Below are 12,488 nucleotides of genomic sequence, written 5' to 3'. Positions count from 1 at the left end.
ATCCATCCTTTTCATGTCTTTCTCACAAGTACCTTGTGAAGAACGGGTTACAGATGAGGGAGCAGAGAAGTGAGAAGTAAAGGAGCTCATGGCTCTTAAGATGGTGACACCAGGACTCAAATCCACATTTTCTGACTGTTATGGTTCTTTCTTCTGTCTGTTCTGACAAGGCGCTTTATTGTGCACATGTGTGCACACATGCACACACATATACACACATAGACCAAATCTTCATTTGGGAATTTAAAATACTAGTATATATATAAAAAAAAATACTAGCATATCTGGGGCACCTGGGTGGCTCAGTCAGCTAAGCATCTGCCTTCGGCTCAGGTCAAGATCCCAGGGTCCTGGGATCAAACCCCACATCCAGCTCTCTGCTCAGCGGGGAGTCTGCTTCTCCCTCTGCTCATGCTATCTTTCTCTCTCTCTGTCTCAAATGAATAAATAAAAATTTTTAAAAAATAAAATACTAGCATATCTATTAGATGGAACCACATGACACTGCCAATTGAGTGCTTCTGGCCCATAGAAATGGCCATCTTATAGCATTGTTCCTAACTCGACTCTGAAGTGCTGGGCACTAAGCTAATTTGGGTAAAGGTGGCCTCTTGTTGAAAGGAAATCAACTTTTCTGATAAGAAAATGAGATGTTTTGTTTTGTTTTGTTTTGTTTTTTTCCACCATCAAATAAGTACCACACAACTTCTAGGGAAAGGCAACCCTATGTCATGCTCTGGAGACTATAAAGTTCCCAGTTGGCCAGGGAAAGCTGTGTTCTTCTAGAAGGACAATGGGCTCTTGGACAGGACTGCTCATCTCCACCACCACAGGTCATGGGCTACTTGCCAGAAAGAAGTGCGAACTGGAACAAGACTGCTTTCATACCTCCCTCCTCAACTGCCATGTCCCACCCTGTCATTCTGGGGGTGCTCTGTCCTCACCATGGGAACTTCTGGGGCCTCGGGGCCATTGCCCATGCTGTGGGGAAGGGGGTGGGAACAGGGCATCTCTATGAACTCCAGTTTGTTTCTTCTTACCCTGTTCTCCCCTCATCCCCTCACACACATACACATCTTGAGGGGGAAGGAGGGTTTGTTAGCATTTCCCAGTCCCCTACAGAAAGGAACTGGGGCAGGGGGAGGGGGAGCAGCGGAGGTGGAATTCAGAGAAAAAGCTGTGTCTGGGGAAAGCTGTGGCACTGATACAGAATGACCCATTTAAAAGGGCTACATGAGGCAGCACTGCGCTGCAGACAGGCTGTGTGTGTGTGTACGCACGTGTGTAAGCACATGTGCTCACACACTCGCACATCCACACAAAGCCTTTCCACACCTGCTGGGTCTCTCCAAGTGCTCATGTGAAATTGCCAAAATTCAGACAAGTAGCAAGTGTTGATAGTGTCTGTCTGTCCATCCCCCTCTCCCGTCTCCCTACCCCGCACCCACCTTCCTTTCTTTCCCTCTGTCCCTCTCCTGTACGCTCACTTATACTCTCTTTTCTCTCTCTCTCTCTCTCTCTCTCTCTCTCTCAATGCACAAAGGGGACTTCGGTGAAAAGGAAAACGATGGTGCGTTGAGCAGGCAGGTGACGGTGGCAATAATAAAGAAGAAATGGGAGAATTTAGGAACTCCAGACTGTTGTAACAGAGCATTCACACATCTGCCACGTGGGTGAAGACAGTGAGGGAGGAGGAAGGTGAGAACAGGAGGACCGGGTGGGGAGCTACGCCTTTTCTAGAAAGACACACTTCATTCATTCCCTCCTTCCTTCATTCAAAATTTAGTCGGCAGGTGGTGGGGGGGGGCGGGCACCGGGCTGGCTCAGTCAGCAGAGCTGTGACTTGATCTCGAGGTTGGGAGTTCGAGCCTCAGGTTGGGTGTAAAGATTCCTTAAAATAAAAAAATGTAGTCGGCACCACCTACCATTTGTCCAGTCCTCTGCCGGGTACTGGGGATGAGTCAGACCTGGACCCTGCCTAGAGGGCCCCTCCTTCTAACTGCCTCTAAAACAAGGACTTTGGCCTTTTCTGAGACTATCAAACTAATGACAATTTCTTGCCTTGGAGACTCTGTCTCCATTCTGAGTCCACCCTGGCCTCTTCTGGGAGGAGTAGGGAGTTAACATTTATGTTGAATGGTTATCTTCACTTTATCTCATTTATCACATATCATCCTGTTTCACAGATGTAGAAACTGAGGCACAAAAAAAAAAAAAAAGAAACTGAGGCACAGCATAGTTAAGTAACTTGCCCAAGATCCTCCTTTAGGAAGTACGTAGCTAGGACTCAGATCTCGGCTGACGAGCTCCAAAGCCTATGCTCTTAACCATTACCCTAGAATGCCTTTCATGAAAAGGCAAAGAGCACAGGAAAGGAACAGCAGTGTCTTGCCACTATGAGAGGTTGGTGTAAGGGAATGACACTTGAATCATTGTCAGGAGCTATGGGTTCAAGTTCCAATTTTGCCACTGGTGATCAAGGATTGTAAATTTTTTTAAAGGTTTTTTTAAGCAGGCTCCATGCCCAGCATGGAATCCAATGTGGAACTTGAATTCATGACCTCAAGATCAAGACTTGAGCTGAAATCAAGTGTTGGATGTTTAGGGGCGTCAGGGTGGCTCAGTTGGTTAAGCATCTGCCTTCAGCTCAGGTCATGATCTCAGGGTCCTGGGATTCAGCCCCGGGATTGAGCCCCACATCGTCGAGCTCCCTACTCAGTGGGAGTCTGCTTCTCTCTCCCCTTCTCCTTCTGCCCCTTGCCCCCACTTGTGCTCTCTCGCTCAAATTAATAAATAAAATCTTTACAAAAAAAAAAAAAGAGAGAGTTGGATGCTTAACCAACTAAGCCACCCAGGTATCCCTGTCTCCTTTTTTTTTTTTTAAAGTAAGCTCTAGGCCCAAAGTGGGGCTTGAACTCATGTCACCAAGATCAAGTGTTGCATACTCTGCTGAATGAGCCAGCCAAGAGCCTCTATTGTAACATTTTTTAAAGTCTAGTGGGAAAGGGGTAGAATTAGGGAAATGGGTAATTTCATAGTCAAGAAGAAAAAAAAAACATAAATTGTATATGGAAGGGCCCCATCTGAAATAAGCCTGCAGAAAGCAGAGAGCATCTGCAAACTCTAATATTAGCCAGGTCTGCCTGGCATTTATGTGCCTGAGCTGGGGAGTAGATGACTGATGCGCAGAGGGGACGCCAAGATAGGCATGCTGGGACAGGAGGTGCTCACCATCACGATGTTGGCCAGATGGGCAGAGACAAGCGCATACACCCCTCCAGAGGAGCCCACGACCGGTGCAGTCATGTCAGCCACAGACACCGCCAGGGACCCTGGTACAGAGAGATATGCGGAATTCAAGGATGCTGGAGCTTCCTCCCTGCCCCTGCCCCAGGCCCTTGAACCTAGCCTCCATGTCCTCTTCCCTGCATCCCATGTCGTCCTGGAGCCCCCTAGAGGCCTTAACTGATGGCTGGAAGAGCCATTGATTGAAACTTCTCCTTTTATAGGAGACTCAGTGGAGGGGAGGGATAACATGGTGCCACCTCAGGGTTCTGGGCAATACGCAATACTATCAGAGCAGCTGTGATGCATAGGTACCGTGCATCAGACACCGGCCACGTGCTTTACGTACTCTGTCCCATTTAGCTCTTTGAGGAAGACAACAGTGGCCACGCTGCAGAGGTGAGGAGACTGAGCCCAGAGTCACTCAGTAGGAAGAGCAGGAACCAGGATGTAAATCCAGCTTTGTGGACACGAGGCCTGTGCTTTTGGCCTCAACAGCAGCCACTCCCCCAAATGGGTACAGAGGTCAACCTCCATCCTCCATCATCACTCTTGCTGCTCAACTGCGGCATCTAGAAACCTGCTTGGCACCACCTCCAACCTCCCTTCAGCCAAATGAAATCACAACAGGCCAAAAGGATCTCCAGAGTGGGGGTTTCTCTGGAAGAAAAATGTCCTTGAAAAGTCCCAGGGAAGAGAGGGAGAGAGATGATGTCATATCCTCTGGGGGAAAGGAAGGGTGTAGACTCTTGGTCTGGGGAATGACAAACTTTTGTGCTGCGAGGGAGGCTGAGCAGAGAGGAGGGAAATGTATTGTTCTGGTCTCATTTAAGTATGATCAATGCTTTCGCTTCCACGGAAGGACATGGGAGACTAAAAATAACTGGGAGGTAGAGCCTAGGGCCCAGAGGCTGAGAGGTGGCTGGCCCGGGTGAGTGTGCAGAAACCACCACTGGAAAATGCCTGCAGGCTCAGGAGCCAATTAGCTGCTGCCTGGGTGGAGAAGGAGGGTCCGGCAGATGGCCAAACTCTGCAGGTTCTATGGAGGTGGAGGGTCTGCTACATAAGGGGAGGCAGGGCCCAGCCCAAGAGCCAGAGCACCTGACACCCCTGAGCCTGGGGAACCCCCATAACGGCATCCCCCTTCTCTCCCCTACCTGCGCCCTCAGACTTCTCTCAAGGCTCCTTGGCTCACTGAGATCCTTCAAGTAAGAGATCCCAACAGCAAATTCTGGGTCTCAGGGGGATGTGATCTCCCAGGAAAAGGCACTGTTGGGAACTGAGAACTCCCACATCCTTCTCCCCTCCCAGGGTAACTATAAATCTTTCTTCTCTCCTTTCATGCCTTCCCTCTGGCTTTAATTAGGTATTGATCTATTGTCAGATAACTTTCTTTTTTTACTGCCTAGCCAAGGGGTCAGCTGTATATAACAGAAAAAAAAAAATCCCAGGGTGGCAAACCGGCAGGCAGTGGGATCTGCATGACAAAGGATTCCCACGCTCTCCTGGCAGCCAGCGAGGAAGGCTGCATTGCAGGGCTGGCTGCCCAAATGGCTCATTAATTACCGCATGGACAGAGGAAGCCCCAGCCTCCCTGGACTGGCCTCCTTCCTCTCACAGGTCCCTACACACCGGCCCAGCTTCTGCTCCCTCGGCCTCCCCAGTGCGGTGACATCCACCAGTGGCAGAGACACAGCAGGGAAGCCTGTGCAGTCCAGCTGCCCCACACTGACCTTTCTCTCACCCTACCCATGAATAAGAGTCCTGACCCCAGGATCAGGGGTCAGTTTGGGATTGAGGCAAGAGTCTGGAATGGGGGGTGGGACTGGCTAATCGTGTGACCTTGGGCAAAGCCCCTGAATTGTTTGGGCTTCAGCTTTCACATCTGTCAAATAAAGAGGTCTAAGGCTTTCCAACTTCTGAGCAGCTGAGCAGTGAAACCCTCTTTTCAAAGGAAACTTTACCCACACCCCTACCCTATGGAGCAGAACACAGAGAGCCTATGGCTGAATGGGGGTGGGGTCTGGGGAGTCAAATATGCCTCCCACTGGGGGCACCTCAAGAGTTCCTTTCAGATCAGAGATTCAACAACCTGAGCCTTGGCCTGAGATCCAGGATCTGAGGTTTGGATCCCGGTTCTAGAATCCTGAATGTAACCATCTGGCCCTCCATGTGTGGCAAAGAGATTTTCCCCAAATGGGTGCAGATTAGCCCAGGACTAAAGGAGGTGGGAGACATCAAATATAAGCCTGGGCCTGTGTGCATATCAGTATAGCAATAATGGCCATTCTAGGGCAGGAGGCCTGGGCCAAATAGGATTCCTGACAAGCTGTTTGGAACCTAACCTAACCTTATGGACGACAGTTCCATAAGGCCAGTACAAATTTCCCAGAGGTCCCGGGGGCAGAAGATGGGGACAGAATGGCAAGCTGGAGGGACACACACACCTCTGCACAGCAGTAGGCCAAGACTAGTTCTAGTGGGGGCTATGAACTTTCTCAAAAAAATTCTGGGTCAACCAGCACGCAGATAAATTGGTGACTTTATCATAACACACAGCTGCAAAAATTTTAGGCTGAAATATTTAAAGCAGGTGTTTTCCAATGTCTCCCTTAGCCATTAAAAAAAAATCCTAATAAAAATCAGTGGAATATCTACCTTTAAGCAATATAACTTTATTTATGCATGTATTCTTCCATTTGTTCTACAAATATTTGTTGCTTAACATATGCCAATCCCTGTGTTAGGCTCTGGGGAGGCACACATGGTTGATAATCTATATAATCTGTAAGAAAAGCTTGCTGGAGCATTTAAAATGCTGGTTTTCACACACTGGCCTCAAGCATTGGTTAGAAGCATGGGGCAGAGGAAGGGTTTCCACTCACTTCTAGTACTTCTTGATCCTTCTGAGAAAACCAACAAGTCATTTCAGCTCTCTGAACTGCCTCTGAAATGGAGATGACAGGACCCATGTCATAAGACTTGGGGTGAGTATAGGAGGTAACGTATGAGAATCCCCTATTGCAGGCCCAAAGTACCAGATGCACCTGCGCAGAGGTTAGCTGTGCAAACTGTGCTACAAAATCTGACAGCCTCGCCTTTGGAATATTTTCACTGGGTGGGACCTAAAGAGTGGAGCCTGATGTTTGTTAAGACCTCAGTTGGTTTCTGACCATAAATTATCTGCACAAAGGAAAAGGCCTGCCTTTGGGTTCTCACTGCACGTGGCAGTAGGCTGAAGCACAGCCTTTGGAGTCAGGCGGCCTGGGTTTGACGCCAGCTCCACCACATACAACTGAGTCTCCTTGGGCAAGTCTCCTGAGGCACTCTACCACTCGGGTTCTGTACCTGTGACAAGTGGAGCGTGCTGGTACCTGCCTTAGGAAGGCAGGCCCTTCCTGACTACCGGGTATCCAGTCAGGATCTGGCTCTCTGTGAATGGGCCCCCCTCTGGACTTGGGATGCACACAGAGTTGAGAGGGAGGAATGGTGCAGGCAGATCGATCAACTTGATCCTAGAGATTAGTGATATGATACATGGTGACCAGAGTGTCCTCTCTGAGTCCCTGCCTCAGATATAAGAGCACAGGTTATTTGCTTTATGATACACAGTCCCTCCCCATTAGTTGGCAAGGCATACTTCTGTTGATGCACCATCCCCCTCTGCACTGGTGTCACTGGGAAGTGACACTGGCACAGCTTCCCCATGGGGTGTCATCTGGTTTGGGTGAGCCCTGAGTCATCTTGAATCTCATTTCTGTCCTCTGGGTTATTGGCACTCCCATCTAAATGACTACTAACTGCAAGCGTTATGAGTGTCTTTCCTGTTCCTTGCCATTAACCATCTGGGTCTCTGAGTATCTAGGTATAGAAAATGGGACTACAAATCTCCAGATGTCAAGACTTGGGGGTGGGGTGCGTGGGTGGCTGAGTACATCTGGCACACAGAGATCCTCATCAGACCTTGGTTCAAGGATGCGGAAGGCACTAAATGCTGGGAGAAGCTCGGGGGAGAGGGGTGCTGTCCAAAGGGGCCAAGTTTTCAACTCTCAGCACACAGAGAAATGAAGGTGTGGGGCTAATCTGCCATGCTGAGGGCTCATGAACTAGCAGACCGGCCTTGCCAAGAGTGGGCAGTCGGGTGGGACCCTTCTCTCTGGGGTTCTTGAAGTCACTTCAGTGGCTCCCAGGGTCCCAGACTGCCTGTTGTTTACAAGGTCAACGGTGCCCTGCTCTCCTGATGACAACTTTAATGCCACTCAGGAAGGATTAAGATCTTACTTAAACATACACACAAAGCTCCCTTGGGCACAGCTGTCAAGGTGAAGAGCTGAGGCAGCAAACCTTGTTAAAGAAAAAAAAAAGCCAGCTATAAAGTTGGAAACATCACGAGGGAGATCCCTCTGTTCAGAAACCCAGTTGGCGCAGACTTTTCCTGCAGAAATGCAGCCTGTGCTCCCCAGCTCACCCCAGCCTACCTCACCCCCATTGGGGAGGAAGAGGGGGGGAGTCTTGCTGGCTCTAGGGACCCTGCTATCCTCAAGGTCATGGTCTTGGCCAAGTGAGCGGGGTTAGCGGGGCCCCAGTCTCCTTCGGCTGGCACAGGTGCTCACTATCTCTTAGGCCAGACTGGTTCCTGTCAGCAGGGGGTCAGTCAAGAGGACAGGCGCTGGCCTGGCTGCGGAGGCACCTGGCTCCACACATTGGATGTCCCCAAGGGAATCTCACTGTGCCCAGCACAGTTTACATGGCACTCTTATTTTATTCGTCACCTCACTCTACCCTCCTAACACCCTACAGGGAGATCTTATAAGTTCCTTCCTAAAACCTCACGGAGCCAAGAGAGGTTAAGGAATTTCCCTAAGCTCGCACAGGTACAACATGGCAGTGGAAAGACTGAAATGTTGCTCCCCTGGCCATCCTCTGCCTCTCTTTTCAGATGGCAGTCCCCTTTCCTGCCTCCCTGGGAAGGTGGGGAGATTGGCCTGGAGAGCAACCCTAATAGTTAGGAGCCTAGGTATGGAGTCCGGAGTCCCTGGAGGCCTGGGACTTGCCGACTCCCATGGGATCTCCTAGCCGCCCCAGGGAGGTTGACCCCTGTGGATTCAAGGATCACTTGCCTACCTGCCACAACGCCAGCCACGTAGACAAGCCCAATACGGGTTGCTCCGTGCACCATCTCCAAAGGTACCCCCACGAGGAGCTGCAGCACCACATTGAGTCCCAAGTGTTCTATCCTGTACAGAAAGACCACATTCCATCATTCATTCATTCATTCATTCATTCATTCATTCATTCAATAAATACTGCATGCCAAGATGCTGGGGATCCATTAGTGAATTATACCTGCCAACCTGCCCTGGAGGAGCTCCTGGTCTGGGTTGAGGACAGGAATCACAACCATCTTGGAAAGAGTGCACCCTGCCCTGCCTGCCACCTGGGAGAGGAACAGTGCAGGGCCTGGACAGTGACTGGTAGTGTCTGTACCTGCCTTAGTAATGGGGGGCTAACCATAGTCAAGATCCAGAAAATGCATCGGTTGACACACAGGAAGCCAAGGCTCAGAGAGGGGCACTGCCTGGCTTTAAGTCACAGAGCCCAGGTTCCTGATGTACAAAATCTGCTCCATCCACCAGGAGACAAGGTAGCTCTGGCTCCCTACTGTATTTGTAAGAGCTATAGATATTTATTTATTTATTTATTTATTTATTTATTTATTCATTTTATTTTATTTATCTATTTATGATAGTCACACACACAGAGAGAGAGAGAGGCAGAGACACAGGCAGAGGGAGAAGCAGGCTCCATGCACCGGGAGCCCGACGTGGGATTCGATCCCGGGTCTCCAGGATCGCGCCCTGGGCCAAAGGCAGGCGCTAAACCGCTGCGCCACCCAGGGATCCCAGAGCTATAGATATTTAAAAGAGAAAGACGTTTTCAAAAGAAACACAAGCATATCTCTTAGAATTTAATAATTCAAAGTTCTCCCTTAAAATCTCATAGGGGAGGCTTCTTCCTGGTGAGAAGGGACCCACTCTACTCCCAACCCCCTGGGGTTGGGTTTTCTTACTCTGTGAATACTTTCCTTTTTATACTATCATATATCTGTGACCAGATCTTGTTGCTAAATGGTATCTAACTGGGTGAGCCTATTACTAGAAAAAATTGTAACTTTACTATTACTGCATCAATGTGTGCTTTCAAGTTTATAAAACACTCTAACATCCATTACCTCATTTAAATTGATCCTAGAGCACCTGCTTAGCTTCCTGGGGATGTTTAAGTTATAGGGTAACAGGGTACGTCATGAGAGGTCTGGACCCTGGCCTGGGTCACAGCCCCATCCTGGTCTGGAGGGCCAGGCCTGGAAGCAAACTGCTGTGCCACTCAGGTCACGTGGGTACGTGCCTACCCAGGAGGGCACCTGCAATGTAACTCAGACAAATGGTGCTGTCCTGTGAGGTCAAAGCATGGGACGTAGCAGGCAAAGTATCAGCCTGCACTAACCATCTCCTCTGGCTCAGAGTGGAGACATCCCTTAGAAACCACTGACATGTCTCCTCACCCCAAAACCCCTCTCCTGTAAGTGCAGCCAATTAGGGTTTGGCACTTGTGCTGCTTTGGAGGCTCAGCAGGAGGGGAGACTCACAGTGTGGCTCCCTCTCGGCCATTGTGGGTCTTTCTGCTAAGGAATGGGAACCAGAGTGACCCTCTCCCCACTTCCAAACCCAGGGACAGGCACTCCCAGAGCTTTTCCCAGGCTAACAGTGAACCCTTTTGCTTCTCTCTGGAGACACTGCAGAAGACACCACAGAGGCTAGTGTCTACGGACTCTACTTTCCCAACTGAGTGCTTTTACTATGTAAAAAAAGGTCTCTAGCCAAGATCATGCTCTTCAGGGGACTGGGACCTGGGTGGTCACCTGGCCAGCCAGCAGGTCCTTATCGTGGGGTAGGAGGCACCAGTGAGAACCGACTATATTCCAGCCCCAAAAGAAGCCACATATCTACAAACAGAAACTACCAGTATTGCCAAAATTCCTCAAAGACTCTCACCACCTATGGAGACCACCTTGAGAAAAAGGCACTTTCAAGAAATCTATTCTTTATTTCACTTATGGAGCCACTTGCACACACACAGAGTTTATGGACAATGAATTTGGTTGCTAACCACACTTCCCTTTTTGCTTTGGCCACTAGGAACCTCAGAGCAAGCTTATAACCTACATTTATACTGCTCTCACTATGGGCTTAAATTTAGCATTTTCCTCCATCCATTTCCCCTTTCCCATACGCTGACAATAATTAACTCATATATTTTGCTATTAGGTAAATTTCAAGGAGCCACCTCAAATGCTGTGTCCAGAAAGATAAAAAATAATCTAAAACATATATTTCAATCTAGGCTCTCTGGATCTATTTTCCCACAAGGACTCTGGGTGGAGCAAATGAAGGCAGGTACTCACCCAGCATGCATGAAGATGTACGTCAGGTAGCGCCACGCCTGTGCGCGGAGCTGTGGATGATAAACCAGTGAGTTCTTCAGGTATCGCGGATGGGTTACCTGTAGCACAAATTGATCCAGCGACACTCCATTGTAGAGGAAAAAGGCAACCTGGATGAAAACACAGAATGATGAGGGCCTATTACTAGACACAAGACTGCCCACGAGCCCCTCTGGCGCTAATGTTCAGAATCTCTACTGAAAATTGTCACCTTTCCTCCTTAGAGAACGAGGGGCACCCGATGGTCAGTGTGCAGCCTAGCTTTCAATCACCTCACCCCACTTCTATTTTGTGTTAAGTGGTCACAACATGTTCAGATGGGCCCTGCCCACACCTCCTCGGGGCTAGGCAGGAAGGGTTCCAAGGTTTTAAACTAATTGCAGTGGGTTGCCTAGGTGGCTCAGTCGGTTGAACCTTGGTTTCGGCTCAGGTCATGGTCTCACGGTCCTGGGATCAAGCCCCACATCAGGCCCTGTGCTCTGCAGGGAGTCTGCCTCAGATTCTCTCTCCTTCTCCCTCATGCACTCATGCGTGTGCTCTCTCCCTCCCTTGCTCTCAAATAAATAAATAAAATCTTAAAAAAATAACCTAATCACAGTAATAATTTACATACCATTTGGAGGAAGAGGCAATTCCACATAAGTAGTTTTTTAAAATTGTGACAAAATACACATAACATAAAATTTCCCGTTTCAATCAGTGTTACGTGTACAGCTCAGTGGCATTCAGTTTACTTAGGATGTTGTGCGATCATCACTGGCACCATCCACAGAAGTCTTCTCATCTTGTAAAACTGAAACTCTGACTCCATTAAACACCAACTCCGCCCTCCCCTTTCCCCCAGCCCTGGCAACTGCCATTCTATTTCCTTTCTCTATGAACTTGATTCCCTGGGCACCTCATCTAAGAGGACTCATATGGTGTTTGTCTTTTTGTGGCTGGTTTATTCTACATAGTATCATTCCTCAAGGTGCACTCATGTTACAGCATGTGTCCAAATTTCCTTCTTTTTAAAGACTGAATAATATTCCACTGAATTAAAAAAAATTCCACTGAATATATAGACCACATTTTGTTATCCATTTATCCAACACTTTGGTTGCTTCCATATTTTAGCTATTGTGAATAATGCTCCTATAGAGACGATATACTAATAAATCTCTTTGAGTCCCCGCTTTTGATTCTTTTGGGTATTTACCCAGAAATGGGGTTGCTGGATCACATAGTAGTTCTATGTTTAATTTAAAAAAAAAATTTAGGGATCCCTGGGTGGCGCAGCGGTTTGGCGCCTGCCTTTGGCCCAGGGCGCGATCCTGGAGACCCGGGATCGAATCCCACGTCGGGCTCCCTGTGCATGGAGCCTGCTTCTCCCTCTGCCTGTGTCTCTGCCTCTCTCTCTCTCTCTCTGTATGACTATCATAAATAAATTAAAAAAAATTAAAAAAAAATTTATTTATTTGAGAGAGCGAGAGAGTGAGAGTGCACATGCATAAGAGAGAGAGAGAGAGAGAGAGAGAAAAGGAGCAGGAGACACAGAGAGAGAGAGATGAAGAGGGAATCCCAAGCAGACTGTGCTCGATCTTACAACCATGAGATCATGACCTGAGCCAAAACCAAGAGTTGGATGCTTAATTGACTATGCCACCCAGGTGCTGCTCTATGTTTAATTTTCTGAAGAACCTCCACAGTTTCCAGTAAT

The 12,488-nt window shown here is 48.6% G+C and overlaps 1 protein-coding gene across 6 annotated transcripts in view; it reads right to left on the bottom strand.

Moving 5' to 3' along the window:
* The window catches only part of RHBDL3 (rhomboid like 3), a 47,435-nt gene that overhangs the window by 11,214 nt on the left and 23,733 nt on the right, over positions 1 to 12,488 (bottom strand). For all 6 annotated transcript variants that reach the window (XR_013354188.1, XM_077852135.1, XM_077852136.1 and 3 more), the window contains 3 exons: positions 10,751 to 10,899; positions 8,410 to 8,522; positions 3,232 to 3,332 (listed from right to left, as the gene is read on the bottom strand). Coding sequence is in view for 5 of the 6 variants with exons in the window: in XM_077852135.1 (XP_077708261.1) it covers positions 3,232 to 3,332; positions 8,410 to 8,522; positions 10,751 to 10,899 (363 nt within the window). In the remaining variant the exon portion in view is untranslated. The remainder of the gene's footprint in view (positions 1 to 3,231; positions 3,333 to 8,409; positions 8,523 to 10,750; positions 10,900 to 12,488) is intronic.

The sequence above is a fragment of the Canis aureus genome, chromosome 16 (assembly GCF_053574225.1).
Source record: "Canis aureus isolate CA01 chromosome 16, VMU_Caureus_v.1.0, whole genome shotgun sequence".
NCBI classification, from domain to species: Eukaryota; Metazoa; Chordata; class Mammalia; order Carnivora; family Canidae; genus Canis; species Canis aureus.
This window is presented reverse-complemented; position numbering and strand designations above follow the sequence as displayed.